The sequence below is a fragment of the Gadus chalcogrammus genome, chromosome 14 (assembly GCF_026213295.1).
Source record: "Gadus chalcogrammus isolate NIFS_2021 chromosome 14, NIFS_Gcha_1.0, whole genome shotgun sequence".
In the NCBI taxonomy this organism is placed as follows: domain Eukaryota; kingdom Metazoa; phylum Chordata; class Actinopteri; order Gadiformes; family Gadidae; genus Gadus; species Gadus chalcogrammus.
This window is the reverse complement of record NC_079425.1, coordinates 3,191,367-3,209,281: the sequence shown is the minus strand read 5'-3', so window position 1 is coordinate 3,209,281 and position 17,915 is coordinate 3,191,367. Positions and strand designations below refer to the sequence as shown.

Genomic DNA, 17,915 nt, shown 5'->3' with positions numbered 1-17,915 from the left:
GGTGGTTCTTTCATGACTGCGTTGGTTCTTTCATTTGACTGCGTTGGTTCTGTCATATTGACTGCGTTGGTTCTTTCATTGACTGCATCGGTTCTTTCATTGACTGCGTCTGTTCTTTCATTGACTGCGTTGGTTCTTTCAGTGAGCGTTGGTTCTTTCATTAACTGCGTTGGTTCTTTCATTGACTGCGTTGGTTCTCTCATTGACTGCGTTGGTTCTTTCATTGACTGCGTTGGTTCTTTCATTGACTGCGTTGGTTCTCTCATTGACTGCGTTGGTTCTTTCATGACTGCGTGTGGTTCTTTCATTGACTGCTTGGATTCTTTCACTTAAATGTGTTGGTTCTTTGCAGTGAGCGTTGGTTCTTTTCAGTGAGTGTTGTTCTTTCAGTGAGCGTTGGTACTGCCTCGTGTGTCCTGACCCCCCCTCACCTGTGTGGTCCTCAGGTGGGTGCTGTGTGCCAACCACCTGGAGCCGGTGAAAGGCTTCCTGGGGCCGCTTCCTGCGCAGGAAGCTGATCGAGACGGAGATCGGCAGCCGCTCGCGCAACCTGGAGCTGGTGAAGGTCATCGACTGGATCCGCGCGTGTGGCACCACCTCAACCGCTTCCTGGAGGCACACAGCTCCTCCGACTCACCATCGGTGAGCAGGACGGACGCACACATATATACACACAGACGCACACACACGCAACACACCGCACAGACGCACACACCCCACACACGACGTTTATGTAAACACACGCAGGCAAATGCACATATATAAATGCACGCACCCGTCATACGCAATGACACACACACGCAAAGCACGCACACCTACATACTCACTCATTCACTCACCTCACTCACATTACTCACTCACACTCAGATGGTTCATACCTGGATAATACCCAGATGATGGATGAACACCGTGAGCATGTTTTAGGAAGTGTTATTAACATAACGACCAGGAATAGGATAGATAGGAATTTGATTCTGATTTGTCACCTTATAGTGCCAGTGAACCCACAATCTGTAGCAGGGGGTTCACTTGCACTTCAAGGAGGAGACGGAGTAAACACGGTTTTTTGATGATGCTGGTCATGTTACTGATATCTTTTTGTGTTTGGTGCAAGGCAAAAGGTAAAATGTGGGCAAAGGCGCCTAGGCGATCGCCTAGGGGTGGCAAATGTGTTGGGGGCGCCCTCTGGTGGCGCTGTGAGTCTCACCCCGTCTCCTCCGTCCCCCAGGCCCCCGTCTGTTCCTCTCCTGCCCCATGGACGTGGAGGGCTCCCGGGTGTGGTTCACCGACCTGTGGAACTACTCCATCATCCCCTACATGCTGGAGGCCATCAGGGAGGGGCTGCAGGTTAAACCAGCGTGGACACGCGCGTACGACCGCGGCGTACGATGTGAGATATGTCCACGCCGAGAGGCTAACTCACTGCCTTCATTCAACAGGCCCTCAAAACCAACCCCTTAAGATTGATCTCACCACATAACCTCCTCCCCTTCCCTCTCCTTCTTCCTTTTATTTTTATCTTTGTACTGATATATACATTCTAATTAATTGTTTATTTTGTGTTCACTCTAATAAGCGTCTTTGAGTACTTAGAAAAAAGCGCTATACAAATACAATGTATTATATTAGATGTAAGGACATTTCTCATTCGTATGCTTCTCTTTCTCAGCTGTACGGTCGCAGGGCAGCCTGGGAAGACCCCGCCCACTGGGTGATTGACACCTACCCCTGGTCGGCCACGCCCACCCCAGCCGATTGGCCGCCGCTGCTGCAGCTACGCCCAGAGGACGTGGGGTTTGACGGTTACTCCGCCCCCAGAGAGGGGGCCCGCAAAGAGCCCCCCCAGAGCGACAGTGATGCAGACCCGCTGGTGAGCAGAGACGCACACACGCGCACACACACACACACACACACACACACACACACACACAGACACACACAGAGAGACACACACACACACACACACACAGAGACACACAGACACACAGACACAAACACAGAGACACACACAGACAAACACAGACACACACACAGACACACAGAGGGACACAAATACACACACAGAGACACACAGAGACTCACACACAGACAAACACGCAGAGAGACAGACACACAGACACACAGAGACATACACAGACACACACAGAGACACACACAAAGACACACAGAGGGACACAGAGACACACACAGAGACACACAGACACACACAGAGACACACAGACACACACAGAGACACACACAGACACACAGAGGGACACAGACACACAGAGGGACACAGAGACTCACACAGAGACACACATAGACACACACACACACAGAGAAACACACACAGACACACAGAGACACGTCACACAGCCACACAAATCATACCTTCATGTTTACTTCTGTTGGTCGTTGTGAATATCCACAATTGTGTCATTCAGATCTTTAACATTTAGGGCATTTAGCAGACGCTTTTATCCAACATGACTCACAATAAGTACTTTTGTCAGAATATGGAGAAACAACGATCTATCGCTGTCGGGCCGGCACAGTAAGGATGTTCATAGAACCAAGTGCCAAGCACACAATCTTTCAATCTTAATACTCTTAGATAAAGTGTGAAGATCAACAAATGTGTCATCAAACACATTTTGTCACAGCATCTGAAGAACCCCAGTGTTTCTTCCTTCCCTTCCCATTAAAACCCCTCCTAACCCCCGCCCTGTTCCTCTTTCCCCCCCCCCCCCCCCCCCCCCCCCCCCAGATGAACATGCTGATGAGGCTGAAGGAGGCGGCCACGTCCTCCAGCCCCCACAGCTACGACAGCGACTCCAACAGCAACAGCCACCAAGACGACCTGCTGGACTCCTCCCTGGAGTCCACCTTGTGACAGAAGTAACCCTCACGCTCTGGGTTCACTCTCCGGTCACATGGTGGTTGTTTTTTAAACCCTTTCTTTATTTGCGTTGAGAATGTGAATGATTGATTTTCCTCCCCAAAAAATGTAACATGCCACCTTGGTTTGGATGCGGGTCATCCAAACGGGACACTAATGAATGGACGAGTGCACAGAGAGAGAGAGAGAGAGAGAGAGTCACAGTCACAGAGGAGTTGTGTTTCACTGTTTGTGTGTCCTAACCGCAGTGCCCCAGTGGCATCTTTCCGAGACACCTGTGCTCCGATTGTTCTTCAGAGTTAACGTTCACTAGATCATCGTCATCGTCGATACCTCCTCACTGGAGCAGCCGTGCGTCGCGTTTAATGAGGAAACGCTGCCGTAATAATCAAATGGCTCCACTGGCCACCTTGCGTCGCGTCCAACGGCTCCGTCAAAGCCAAACACATCGGCGGGCTTCAGTTGTCATCGGCGAACACTATCATCCACTCACCACTATCACTCATAAAGGATGACACCATGGCAGGCGAAGTAATTTGTTTGTGAACGCGCACAGTGGAGAACGACCTGAGATTCGGCCACCAACTGCAGTACGCCAGTCCTCCCTGTAGATGGCGCCACAGGTTCACCTCTACTGGAGCACCGCACGTTTCACGGCTGGGTTTGGAGCTACCAGCGTTCAACAGCACAAAGGAGTGGGTCAGTGGATTGATTTGGAAACAGACGTTTTTTATTTTTTATTGTTTGGAATGGAAGGGTGTTCAACGGGTGTGATTCCCCTGCACGTGGGAAGTCACAACACTTCCCTTATAGTTTAACGAGGCACTCCCTGTGTCTTTGCATTGCATTTCATGGACTCACCCCTCATCAAACCTTGATGTCCTTGGGCCCTCAGGGGCCACCGTAGCACAAGTGTATTTTGGTGCTGGACTGAACTGAAAACCAATGCCTTACTCTTTTGCTCTTTTGTAACAGACGATGTGCATTAGCTACTTGGTTACCTGTCTACATAGCTGTAAGAGAATTACAATATACACAAAACGTATAGGGCTCGGTGCGCACTCTCCAGAGACCTGTGCTCTCACAGGTCTTCAGAGAGGCAACCTTTTTTTTTTGTTCACGTCAGAAAGCAGTACCACAGAGTGGAAGAGGAGCAGGTGGAAAAGCAGGACTTTTAAAAGATGTTTAATCAATGTGTATGCATGTTGAGACCCAGATGTAAATATTTGGACAACCAGCAAAGAAAATACTAAAGTAAAAGAGTTTAAAGTCAACTCCCCCAATGTTGTGTATCGGTGCGGTCGGGGGAAGATAAGGATAATTCCTATTTTCTGTCCATACCTCATCGTCCTTATCTATGGAACCTGTGTGCGCTTTGTGTCCATGCTTGACTTCTGTTCCAATCGGTGGTTTGTGATGAACACACTATTGCCACGCTATACATGTCGGATCAGTTATGTGAAAAATATTGTACGTTTGCTGCTTTGTTAATAAATAATAGTGATATAATTTACTTGATGTTGATAATATAAAGGTAACAGAGGCTGATTAACAAATAGCCCAGTGGTCGTTTCCAGAAGAGCAACATAGAATATAACAGATCATATATGGCTCATCTGGAGATTAACCTGGCTCTATTTCTTTTTGTACATTAACGTCATGAAGTCGCTTTAAGTCGCGTTTCGCTGTGCAGTGTCAGTGTATATCGGTCACCAATCCTATGCAAGATTCATTCCGCTGTCGAGATGGAAGCCAAACCTCCACGGTGCTCCACTGCATTCAAACAAGAGTTGTGAATACTTTGTTCTTGTAGTTCTTTAACCACCACGATAATGTCTGTGCTTTTTTCTTTTCTTTTTTGAAGATGCTCTCTGGCAATGTTAACCGAAAGCACAACGGAAACAGAGCCTGTACTTCTGTTCAGTTTTGTATTAAGCCTGTCTGGAGAAGGGTGGGATGAGGCATTGAATTGAGGTACTTAACAAACCCTAATGAATGTTTAGCATTTTCTGCTATGTACATTTTTATATGTAACATAACTTTGTAAATGACTGATGACCTTGCAACCTTTGATTACTTTTTCTAGATGATTTGTAACAGTACTTGAAAAAGGTGTATTTTGTGTACAGTCTCTATTCATGGGGGCTGGTGCGGTGGAGTTTCCCATCGCTGGCCTGTGCAGGGCTTGGAGAATGAACTCTGATTTCACTGTACTAGTCTTAAGTTATTGTGATTCAATAAAATTAATGATTATTTATGGTTGAAGAGGCACTCATTTCTTTCTGTTTTTTCACGACGCACTTCTTTAATATTCATAGGAAAATAATATATGCTCATACATTACTGTTTTATAATGGACCAAGCGGAAGACCACAAGATATTAATTATTAAGCATTTTATTTTGGTATTGTTTTTTTTACAAAAATGTGTGAACATATATACAACAAATAATACAACATATTTATTAAACAAATTCATAAATTATCGGTGAAACGGGTCAAAAAGCAATTAAAGATCACAATGAAAGTAAACGTCATATTCTTGGCATAAAAATGTCCATACAAAAATTGTACATAGATCTGTACAGTTTTCAAAAAGAGCTGTGCAAAACAGCAAACAAATATCTCAATAGAAGCAACACCTGGAGTGGACGGTGCTATTGTTAAGTTTGAGGGGAAGTGGAGTATAGGGAAACATTGTTTAAGGGGAACATCGTTAAAACAGCATGCTCTTAGTTGGGTGGCTCCAGGGATTACTGCACATACCGATTATGTTTTGCGTTTCAGGAAAAATCTGGTATACACACGGGTTTTTATATACACATATATTTATATAGATATATTGTATTTCATAATAAATTAAGATACTGTTATTTCCTCCTCGTCGGAGTCTGAGAAGTCTGAGTGCTTGCTGGAAAGGCTGGGGGAGGAGATGTTGGAGCCCACACTGTTCACCGGTTCTCCTGCGGCCGGGGAGCGACATGACGCGCTCCCCCTGCGGAAGCCTTCTTCCTCTTCCTCCTCCTCCTCCTCTTCCGCGGAGGACTTCTTGCCCACGTCGCTCAGGTCCGGGTGCGGGTTCGTCTTGGTGGGAAGCGTCTGTTCGCGACAACCTCCCGAGGAGAGCAGCTCCCGCTCTTTGGAGTTCCGCCACTTCATACGTCGGTTCTGGAACCAGATCTTCACCTGGAGATGGGAACAGAAACGTTGAGTTTTTGGGCAAAACAAAACTTTTCTCCGCCATAAAATGTTTCACAGGCTTCACAGCGCATGTGCGTTGTGCCATGTCTTGATGTCATATTCACCTGGGAATCCTTCAGTCCGAGCTTGGAGGCCAGCTTCTTCCTGTCAGGTTTGCTGATGTACTTCTGCTTCTGGAACATCTTCTCCAGAGCCTTGCGCTGGATGTCTGAGAACACGGCCCTCCTCAGCATCCCCCTCCTGGGCTTGCCCCTGGCGGCCAGCGGCCAGGAGAAGGTCCCGGGCATGGGTACCACGGAGGCAGAAGCTGCAGAGAAGAAGAACCACCAGAACGTTACGCTTTAATCTCAAATTCTCTTGCGTTGGAAACATCAACGCACCCTCCACCCTTGCAGACGCACCCTCTCCAGTCCACCATGCAGGGGCCTCCTCCTATTGGTCTATACACTTTGCTTCTAAACTTTTAAGCTGTTTATTATGGAGTTTTTTTTCCCTCCTCCACGCTTGGGCTGTGCGTCAATGCGTCTCTGGTGTGTGGTGAAATGGCACGAGGTGACTAATTAGCACATTGGCCGGTCCCCCGGCTCATTGGTATGGTAAAGAGGGAGCATATCCTTTAAGGAACCCCGCGGGGGCGGATAGAGGAGTTAATAAACCGTGAACGGTAATTGTGTAGTAATGAACTAACGCAGAAAGGACTCGGGACAGGCGGCGAAGGCCATATATTACCGCCACAAAGGGAGATTTACACTTTCAAACTAAACACCACCGCATACCAGAATACTGATGCTGCCGGAGAGGGGGGGGTGGAGGGGGACTCTGGCGCATTTTTTTTTGCCTGCCCTTAAATCATTTTCATTAAATGAACACGGAGGGTCTCTGAGGCCCCTCGGGTTGTGGTGTGGAGGCGTTGAGCTGAGCGCATGAAAAGGGCGCGTCTCCATTATGACGGCTCTGAATGAAAGCAGCAACCAGCGACTTTATAGACTTTTCTAAGAGATGATTCTTTATTTTATACCACCTCGATTGGCCCTGTTCTGAGACTAGAGGAGCGTTTAGAGACCAGAGTGAGTGTTTAAGGTCACCTATCCTTGATGGACAGTTGGAAAGTGTTGTGGAGAGATGTGCATTCATATTTATTTAAAGCGACTCCAAACTGCGTTCTCTTTCCACCTTTGCGTTTTAAATCTAGTGTTTTGGGGGACATTCCCCTGCCCTGTATCCCCCGCACCCCTGAATCACGAACAGCGGCGCACTATGTGGTCTTGTGAGAATATTGAAAAGTCTCAATGGCGCCTAATAGGGAAATTAGTGCATGACTGGTTCACGCCTTTCGCCCGCCTGGTAAAAGTCACTCCCGGGGTCTGTGGGTGGTTTGCCCGGTGGGTATTGACCGAATTGGTCATGGTGCTGAAAGCTCAGCACTGTGGGAAAACGCGGAGCCGTGGAAATACCCCAACGCCCCCAATGGGAAGAAGGGGAGACTCACTCACAGCCCGCCTCGAATTTAGAGCGTGACGATTTGGGATAATTGGTTAATTAGGGGGTGGGCTCGGATTGGCCAAGGGCCACGGACAACGGGGACCCCATTAATAAGACATTGATTTGTCTTCGCTTTAACCCCGGCGCTGAATTGCCTATTTTATGAACAAATTTTAGGGGAAATTTATTCAAATAATAAAAAAAAAAAAGTCATCATTGGTATATTTACTTTGGAGTTTTGTGAGACGAAGTAAAATCAGCTCCAAGTGAAGCTTCCTTACCTGGGAGGTAGGGGGGCCGGAACATGTGGTGGAAGGAGCCGTCAAAGTAAGGGATGGCGAAGGCCTTGGAGTGCATGTGCATGGCAGGAGGAGATGATGCTGTGGACGAAACACACAACGCCGGTTAACAACACAACAGAACGACCACATTATCAACAACACTCCGTGAGCAGAAGCACAGATCATCCAAGAACGCGTAACTCACCAGTCTTTGGTGACGGAGCCAGAATGGCGCTTACTCCAAACTTCAGAAAAGTGGGGTCTTTACTGGTGGGTAGAGAGGAGCATTTCGGGGAGTGCGTATCGCGCGTCATGGCGTGAGGCGACATGATCCCGCGCTCCGCTGCGCCCGGGACGGACCCCGTGAGCCGGGACGCGCTCACCGAGGGCGCGCTTGGCCGGCTCATGTAGGGCGCCGGTCTGCTCATCCGCAGCAGGTCCTCCACCAGGAAGCTGGAGTGTGTGTGGTGGTAGGGGGACGGCAGGGAATGGTGGTGGTGGAGCGGCAGGGCGGCCGCCGGGTGGTAAAGACCCGGGTACATCATGCCGGGAGGCGCGAGCACGCTGGGGATCATCATAGTCCAGTCAACGCAAAAAATGGCTGTAAGGAATACTCCGTCTCTGCAGAAGTGGAGGAGATCTGTTGAGGTCTGAACTGCGCTAGTAACTCTTCTGGTCTCTTCGGTGTCGGGACAGGCGCTTTATAGCCGCCTGCCCCCCCTCCCCCCCACCAACGCTTCTTTCAGGGTTGACAGCCCCAACAATGGGGTTCAACAAAGTTCTCCACATGGGTCGCTTTGAAACGACATGCCCGGCGCGCTGATTGGCTGAGGAGCACAATTTATGATTGCATTAGACTTCATAAGCAAGCGACACACAATATCCCCTCCACAAAAGAGGCACAGTCATCAGTTTTGCATATTGACCAGGTTCCCTTGAAGAGGCGGAATTAGTTGTGTTGGGCCGCAGCCCGAGTGGGCTAATTAAAAAGCAATCTGACATTGTTTGGGACTTGTAAAGAAAAAAAGTGAACTGTGTTCTATTCAGGTATTACATAAAAACTAACATTATAAGCATGAGCTTTTACGTTGTTTTTTTTCATGTAACATTTCTTATAGTGGCAGAATTAATCACATTATAATAATAATAATCGCAATCAATTAGATTAACATTAAATTAATAATGTCAATCTCAGCCCACATCTTTAAACAAAGTATATTGTTCTTAGTTTCTTAGTTTGTTTTTGTGCACTTTATAGGCCTGCATGAGAGTGATAAGGCAGTCTATGGGTCTGTATGAAAGGGATACAGCTTCCAATATCGGCCTATAAGAGAGTGATACTGCTCACTTTATCGTCTATATGAGAGTGATATTGCACACAACATCGGCCTATAAAAGAGTGATACTGCTCCCTATATCATCGATATGAGAGTGATACCGCTTACTATATGAGAGCGATACTGCTCACTAAATGAAAGTGATCCGCTCACTATATCATCCATATGAGAGTGATACCGCTCACAATATCATCTATGAGGTGATCCCGCTCGCTATACCGGCCTATACGAGAGTGATACTGCTCACTATATGAGAGTGACAGATACCACTCACTATATGAGAGTGATACCACTCACTATATGAGAGTGATATCGCTCACTATATGAGAGTGATACTGCTCACTATATGAGAGTGATACCACTCACTATATGAGAGTGATACCCCCTACTATATGAGAGTGATATCGCTCACTAAATGAAAGTGATCTGTCACTATATCATCTATATGAGAGTGATACCACTCACAATATCATCTATATGAGAGGGATACCGCTCACAATATCATCTATATGAGGTGATACCACTCGCTATACAGGCCTATATGAGAGTGATATCGATCACTATATGAGAGTGAAACTGCTCACTATATCGTCTATGAGAGTGATACCACTCACTATACAATCTATATGAGAGTAATATAGAGAGTATGAGAGTAATACGTCTACATGAGACGAGTGATACGATCACCATAAGAGAGTGGTAGCCTACCACTCACTATGAGAATGATACAGCTCACTATATTGTCAACATTACAGTGATACTGCTCACTATATGAGAGTGATACCGCTCACTATATGAGAGTGATACCACTCACTATATGAGAGTGATACCGCTCACTATATGAGAGTGATACCGCTCACTATATGAGAGTGATACTGCTCACTATATGAGAGTGATACCACTCACTATATGAGAGTGATACTGCTCACTATATGAGAGTGATACAACTATATGAGAGTGATACCACTCACGACATGAGAGTGATACCACTCACGACATGAGAGTGATATCGCTCACTATATGAGTGATACCACCCACTATATGAGAGTGATATCGCTCACTATATGAGAGTGATACCACTCACTATATGAGAGTGATATCGCTCACTATATGAGAGTGATACTGCTCAATATGTATGTCCTTCATGCAAATGAGCCCCAATGCAACACAGGCTTCCCAGCACTCAATCCGGGGCCCGTCATGGAATAATGTCTTAAGGGGATTGCTGCTATCAGAACGCTTTAACAGATGTGTTAAATATCACAGGCCTCTGAAAGTCTTCATTCAGTGCAGAGCCACGGCCGCTGCACATAGCGGTCGGCGGAGAAGTGTGTGCACCCCTCAACCATGCGCCCTGATCCTGTTAACCATGAACTAACTGTCACCCTCAGCTGCGAGGACCCCCTTTCTCCCCCCTTTCTCCCCCCTTCCTCCTCCTCTTCCTCCCCCTTTCCTCCCTGCACCCCTCTCCTTGGTATTCAAAAAAAACAAAAAAAAACGAGTGGAATAAAAGGTTTATTTCTAAAGACGGTTTTGTTCTGCTATTTTAACCAGCTGAATAAAAGTGCATCTGTGATTTGATTTAGAGCGCATTCATATGAGAGCCCGGATAATAAAACTCGTATTAAAGCCACTTGGGGCCTGATAGCCGTGTTCTGTCAGCCTCGCCCTCAGACCATGAAACCCGCCGGAGGAGGGAGAGGCAGACACCCAACTTCTGCTCGTTTCGATCCAGCTTCCCTCATCCCGAAAAGAACATTGAATTAACCGGTATTTTTCGTTTAATAGGCCTTTAAATACATTTATTTTTAAACGAATTTTATGAATAAAATAGTCATTTTAATTACAGCTTATTTTGAATAATGGTAAAAAAACAAACCTATTTTTTCATTAATAGGATTTTGGTTTACACTTCAGTTTCTATATGGTACCTAAAAACCAAATATCAATTAATTAGTTCACATGTAGGCTATTGAATTAAACGAAAAAGTGCCATAAAATAATCAATCCGTAACCCCGAATAGCATTTATTGCTGTTGTTATTCTGATATAATAATAATAATAATAATAATAATAATAATAATAATAATAATAATAATAATGAAAATAACAATAGGAACAATAATAATGATGATAATAATAATAATAATCACAATACTACTACTACTACTAATAATAACAATGATAATTATTATGATAGTTATAATAATTGCTCTTATTGTTATCATTTTGTAATTAAATGTATGATTTCGATTATGTTACGACAATATTATTGATGGTGGTTATGTGACCGGGCAATAAACCATCTGCAAAGCAGTGCCTTCTTCCACTCGAACCGTATTTATTCTAATTCATATTAAATTAATAATATTGCCTAAATTGTTTTCAATCCTCTAATTAAAAGGGAACGCCTCCGTGAAATGATGCCTTTACAGACCGGAGCCTCCATAAAAGGTAGAGACCCCAAGAGAGACCCCCGAAAATAAAAAACGCATTAAGACAGTCGATCCCAAATACACAACGAGGCCTTCAAAGCTTTTTATGAGCCCATATTCCTTTGCGTTTACCCCAAATCCTCCCTTTGTGGCGGGCAAGCAGATGGTTTGCAGGAAGCAGGCCTCAGCCCGGGTGACCGAGACCAATCTCTACTCGCTTTGCAAGCCTGCCAGGTCTGAGGTCTCCCCCCTGTTTTTACCAACCCGGGTAAAACAGCTGGCCCGGCCCTGAATTAAGGCTATTAAACACACATCTCCGAGATATTAGGCCTCCCCAGCACCTCCCTTTCTCCCGCCGTGTCCCACCCGGACCATATATGACTTTCCGGGCCTTAAGGGCCCCTCCAGCCAGGGGCCCCCACCCCTGCGCCACCAGAGCCAGGACATATCAAAACAATCGACTAAATAGATTAACTTAACTATTGTCTTGCGTCACTTTCCCCCTCTCCCGTTGAAAGGGTTGAGTAAATATGTTCCCCATGCATGAAGGGGTTTGTATGGCGCGTGGTATTGTGCAGCGGGTCCGACAGGTGGTTAACTGTTTATTATTCTCCCGTTATTTATCGGTGACGTGCACGGTGCCGTGCACGGCGGCGCATCACGCAGGGAACTCCCCGTCTTTTCATCCGAGGCGCAGGACGAACAGATTGCTGAGGACTGTTTGTAAACTCGTATAGGACACACCAACAGCAGAACCGCTTATCCACCCCGCACGCACACACATAAACACACACGCGCACGCACACGCAAGCACACGCAAGCACCCCCCCCCCCCCCCACACACACACACACACATGCACACACATATTGTTTTACTCTCTTGTAAACTCGAGAATGGTAGTGAATCCCCCTCCGTTTTCGTTTACATCGTATTGATACATTGTGAACAAAAATAAATGCAACGATCTAAACGAACACAAAGTACGCGCATGAACGTGCGCGCGGCCGCGTAAACCCACGCGCGCGCCCGCACAGACGGGTGGATTTATGCGTTGGGGTCCCAGGGGCCACCCGCAGAATTAGGCAAATTAAAACGAATAAATAAACATATGTGTTATTATTATTTTAGTATTTTCCATTGAGGTATTATCCGCCTGTTAGCGGCCTGTCGTAGCGTCTCTGACTGACTGGTAAAGCCTCCAAATTGGAGACACCAGACTGGGCGACACGATCTTCATTTTGTTGTCCTCACTCAATGTTGTCGTGTTGTTTAAGGAAGACTTCTTTTCATAAGGCAGAGGTATCGATGCTAAGTTGGCTTTTTAGATGGCTACCCATCTGTAAAAGCAGAGGAAACAACATTAATATAGAAAGTACCAAAACCAAACAGACAAGTAGGCCTACTGTGCACAACCTATGTGCGTCTAAAGTGATAAAGTTGATATTTGGTGGGTCTTACAAACTCTCCCATAGGCCTCCATCTTTGATGATAAATGTAAACAAATTAAAAATAGTAATTGTCAATTAAACGTATCTACATCACAATTATATGGCAATGGCTTTGACCTGGCCTAGTGGATATGTCTTTATTATTTTACAGCATAATCATCCTTGAACAGATATTTTTATAGTTCCACTAAACCAGATTTCAGTTGGAAACCCTTCAACTCCGAAATTAAGGTTATCCGCGCGTCTTGGAGACGCCATTCATCCCCAGACGCGCGGGTCCGACGGCCGGTCAACATCCCGGCAGCATCTGGCGCACAGCAGAACCCTGCTCGACATTCAACGAGTGATCGCAAAGCCGCGAGCTTCAGAAGGGTAGTGACAAGCATTAAATCGATATTAACTTTGTATTAAACATGGGCCCCTCCCCTCTCCCCGAGTGGAGCTGAGGTTTAGTCTGACAATAGTCTGCCCTCCCCGTGCACCTGCCTTTCACAAGTCCTCTCAGTAGGCGAGGGGGTAAAAAAACCTGCGTATTTATTAAGAAAAAAAAAAAGTATATATTTATTTATGTATGGCCTGCCTATAGAATGAACATGTCCATGGCTGTCATCTTCAGTGGAAGTTTGGCGATCGCGCAGTAGCCAATTAATAAATCCATCGCCTTGGTTTTATTTATACAATTTACAACAGGTTTCAATTAACCACCAAATGAGACAATGTATTCAGTTGGGTTTAATATGCGCCTCGCCATCGCTCCATTCTGGACACAGTCTGGGACGTTCTCCTCCCATTTGCTGCTCATTTATTAACAATTGTCCGCTTGGATGTCGAGTGGCGTCCTAATCCTCTTAACGCAGATGTTGGTACAGTTTGCATATCATTTTCTCAACTCGAGAGAAAGAACCCAAACTCGCACTATTCACACCGATTCCCCGTCCTCTTTCAGCATATCCACGACCCAGGGCATTTGCATAATCTGACAACCAACCACTATTGTCCGTAACCTTGTATGCAAAGTTAATTGCTCATTAATACCAGACAAAAACAGACGTGCAGAGGAAACCCGAGTCCTCTAAATCCTTTTTTCTTTAAACGCCGGCAGGTGGAACATCCTGAATCTATTTCTTACCTGTGTTGATCGCTATTAGCAACTAAAGAGACACACAGATCAATACTGTGTTCAATAATCCTAATGGAGCACAAACTACTTTTGAAATGTGTTCAACGTCTTTACGATTATTCGAGAGTGTCTAGTTTTCTCCACTTATCTGTCACAGTCTTTGTATAAAAGTCTGCAGAGTTGCTTTTGGAGGTTTTTTATGTGTGTGTCTATGTGTGTGTGTGTGTGTGTGTGTGTGTGTGTGTGTGTGTGTGTGTGTGTGTGTGTGTGTGTGTGTGTGTGTGTGTGCGCGCAAGCACACACACGCTCACACACGCTCACACAATTAGTCACACACACACACACACACACACACACACACTGACACACACAAACTCACTCACAAAAGACTCGCACACACTCCTTCGATTGGCCACGGTGAAAGCAGTGTTAATAGATTGCAAATGTATCTCTCTGTAAATTTAATCTCATCTCCACATTCGTTTCACGGATGAGGGTCGGTTCGCAGCCCCCACCCCAAACACCTGGCTTTTTGGGGCCTGGTGTCTTGTAAACAGACACTGTTTAAACGGGTGCCCTGTCTGCAGACCCAAGCGCATGAGAGAGAGGGTCTGTCTCTCTGGTTGTCAACACCGCTTAATTAGAGAAGATCTCCTGTTGGGACGTCCATGTGGATGACTCGCCCCGCGTCCCACACTGGCCAACACTTGTTTGATATAGACGTGCACAGGAGATGGACATGTAGAGAGTTCAGAGAGAAGAGTTTAGGTTTGGATTTTATAACGCAGTCCAAGGGGTCCTGACTGTCTACTGCTCTGTGTGGGAGTGTTGTTAGAGGAGGGATGTTTCCCGGGAAAAAAAGCGATATTTCCCATTAGGTCTCGACTCATGGAGCTGAACTCTTGTTCAACTCTTCTCAGGTGGAGTGTGGAGTGTATGAACCGAGTTAAAAGTTAGTGAAACACACTGCGCTGCATGGTTTTGGAGTACAGGCAAGATTAAAAGTGTTCTGATAACATCAATTGCCTCTGGGTTTTTGTTTTTTTAACAGGAGGGCTTTAGCTTTGGAAAAGTATATTTCCTTGACTCATAAAAAAATAACGATAACAAATAAAATCAATCAACTGTTGAACGTGTAAAAAGGGCTTACAATGCTCTTTGCTTAATCCTTCAACACAACAATGTTCATTCAAAACAAAAACCAAACATAACGTCCCAAGTTAATTGCTGCATTAACTATTACATAACATCACATATTGAAGACAAGGGAGGTTTAGTTATTGCTTGTTTCTACTGAAAGAGGGGGGCTTCCAAAGACAAGTTCCCCAGAGTTGTTGTTCATTTGGGGTGCAGGGGGACCTTGAGGGAATGTGTGTGTGTGTGTGTGTGTGTGTGTGTGTGTGTGTGTGTGTGTGTGTGTGTGTGTGTGTGTGTGTGTGTGTGTGTGTGTGTGTGTGTGTGTGTGTGTGTGTGTGTGTGTGTGCTTGCAAGCGTGCATGTGTGCACGTGTTTGTGCGTGCATGTGTGTGTGCGTGCATTCAAGCATGTGTGTCCGTGTGTGTGTGTGTGTGTGTGTGTGTGTGTGTGTGTGTGTGTGTGTGTGTGTGTGTGTGTGTGTGTGTGTGTGGGGCTGGGAGGTGGCGGCCGTGCTGGCCGGTTGTAGGGGGTATGAATGGGGAGAGCGTCAGGGCTTGGGGTGGAGGAGGGGGCCCTTGACGGTCCAGGCTGCCTGTTGGCCCTGCAGCATTGAGCCTGGGTTGGCCATATAATCGGATTGCCCGTGGGTGAAAGTGAGCCCGGGTGCTTATGTCAGTTTGCGTCTCGTCAAGCTGAATAATACGCATGGCCGAGGAGCGAAGCGGACGCGGCCCATTGAGGGCTCTCCGTATTTGTGGCTAAGCGTTTCTAAAAGAGAGAAAAAGCCTCATTGGATTCATATATAATTCTCACTCAAGCGTTTTGATGCATTTGCATAACAGGGGGAAACCAATGATCTTTTCAGTGCTTCTGCTGCGGCCGCTGCTACTGCTGCCTCACTGTGTGTCTGCGTGTGTGTGTGAGTGTGTGTGTGAGTGTGTGTCTGCTTTGTGTTTATACATTTACATGTGCTAGGAATTATGCTGTTGTGTGTGTGTGTGTATCTGGGTGTAGGTGTATGTGTGTTTGTGTGTAAGCGTGTGTTAATGTGCGCGTGTGTGTGTGTGTGTGTGTGTGTGTGTGTGTGTGTGTGTGTGTGTGTGTGTGTGTGTGTGTGTGTGTGTGTGTGTGTGTGTGTGTGTGTGTGTGTGCGTGTGTTTATGGGCGTGCACGCGCACGTGTGTGTGTGTGTGTGTGGGAAGGGGGGGGGGGGGGGGGGGGGGGGGGGGGGGAGCTGAGCCATGTACATGCAAGTCTAGACACAGGATCTTGCACTCAACCTCCCATGATACACAGCAAGCTTTTGTTGTTCCACGTTTAGCTGATCGCTCCCCTCAGAAGGCAGGGATCCCAGGGCACATGTTGGACGCTCACCAGCATCTCTAGACGTGACCCTCAGCTCTCTGTGAAACGTTGGCACACGAGGCCAGAAGAGAGACCGTTATTTGTGTGTTGCATACAATTCGAAATACTTTGCACTTATAAATGCAGCTGTATAAATGCAGTCCATTTGCACCTTGCACTTAAATAAAAAATCATATTTTCACTAGAATTTAGTATAATTAGTTTTGGATTAAAAAATATAACAAAAGGTCAAAAAGTTGTTTTAATAGGTATCCGAGCCATGTCGTTTTTGGAGGTATGCGCTTCTCAGTTTGAGACAGACTTGTGTTTGTATCAGATTAAACAGTTTGTGTTTATATTAGAATAAACAGAGTTCAAGAATTGTAGGGTTTTCACTCGGGCAGCGATGAAAACCGTCTTTAAAGTGGCGCCTGGCAAAATGTCAGGCGTAACGGAGTGACACGTTAAACAACAAAGTGGGGCGAGTCTCCGGTGACTCGGGCGTGTTCGTCTCTCCCTCCACCAGGATGTAGCCCCCTGAGCCGCTCTGTTCCCCCCGTAGGAGCGCCGTGGGCCGTGGGCCGTGGGCCGTGGGCCGTGCGCCCCCCCCCCCCCCCCGCTCCTTCCGGTCAAACGGCCAGCGGTAATGTGCTCCGACTTGACTTTACACAAGAGGGCCGGGACCCCCCACCTGCTGGCCCCTGGAGAGCTCTGAGTCCCCCCCCGTGTGTCTGTCAGGCCCATGCAGTCGGGGGCCCTTTTTGAAGGCATTGGCCTGTGCTGCTCACTGGGCCCTGCAAGGCCTTGGAATCCATCCCATCATCGTCTTAATGGTGGGGGGTGCTTCCATCAGGCTTAAGGTGAGATGACCTCTGTACCCCCACCTCCGCCCCCACCCAAAGAGCTGTTACCCACCCTGCTGCACCCAAGCGGCCCCTTGTCACTTCGCAAGATCGTCACCCGTCCCTCCATCCCCCCCCCCCCCCCCCCTCCCCTCTCTCGATGGCTTTGGCTTTAACACCCCATAGCGGAAAACCGACAAGGGGGGGGTTTGCTCGTCGGAGGAGAAGTGATACAGTTTGAGCGGATCGGATCAGGGCGGTGTTTTCATGTCCTCTGCCCCTGGCCTTCGGGTGAGCAGACACCAGGATGTGGGGTTAAACCCCAGAACCTTAAACATCCTCACGGGCTGCGGAAGATGAGCATGGATCAGGTCCCCAGAAGAAAGATGGTGTTCAGACCTGTTGACTCG

At 46.8% G+C, this 17,915-nt stretch overlaps 2 protein-coding genes across 2 annotated transcripts; one reads left to right on the top strand and one right to left on the bottom strand.

Annotated features, from left to right (window-relative positions):
- The first annotated feature begins 1,233 nt into the window (after positions 1-1,233).
- LOC130403371 (neuron navigator 2-like) lies at positions 1,234-5,172 on the top strand. The gene is made up of 3 exons (XM_056607686.1): positions 1,234-1,347; positions 1,670-1,870; positions 2,747-5,172. Exons 1-3 carry the CDS (start codon positions 1,255-1,257, stop codon positions 2,870-2,872), a joined length of 420 nt encoding a protein of 139 aa, XP_056463661.1. The 5' UTR covers positions 1,234-1,254; the 3' UTR covers positions 2,873-5,172.
- A 326-nt stretch (positions 5,173-5,498) lies between these two features.
- On the bottom strand, positions 5,499-8,487 carry dbx1a (developing brain homeobox 1a). The gene is made up of 4 exons (XM_056608449.1): positions 8,047-8,487; positions 7,842-7,940; positions 6,183-6,385; positions 5,499-6,063 (listed from the first exon to the last, which is right to left on the bottom strand). The coding sequence occupies exons 1-4, from the start codon at positions 8,417-8,419 to the stop codon at positions 5,737-5,739; spliced, it is 1,002 nt and encodes a 333-aa protein (XP_056464424.1). The 5' UTR covers positions 8,420-8,487; the 3' UTR covers positions 5,499-5,736.
- Between the last annotated feature and the right edge of the window lie 9,428 nt (positions 8,488-17,915).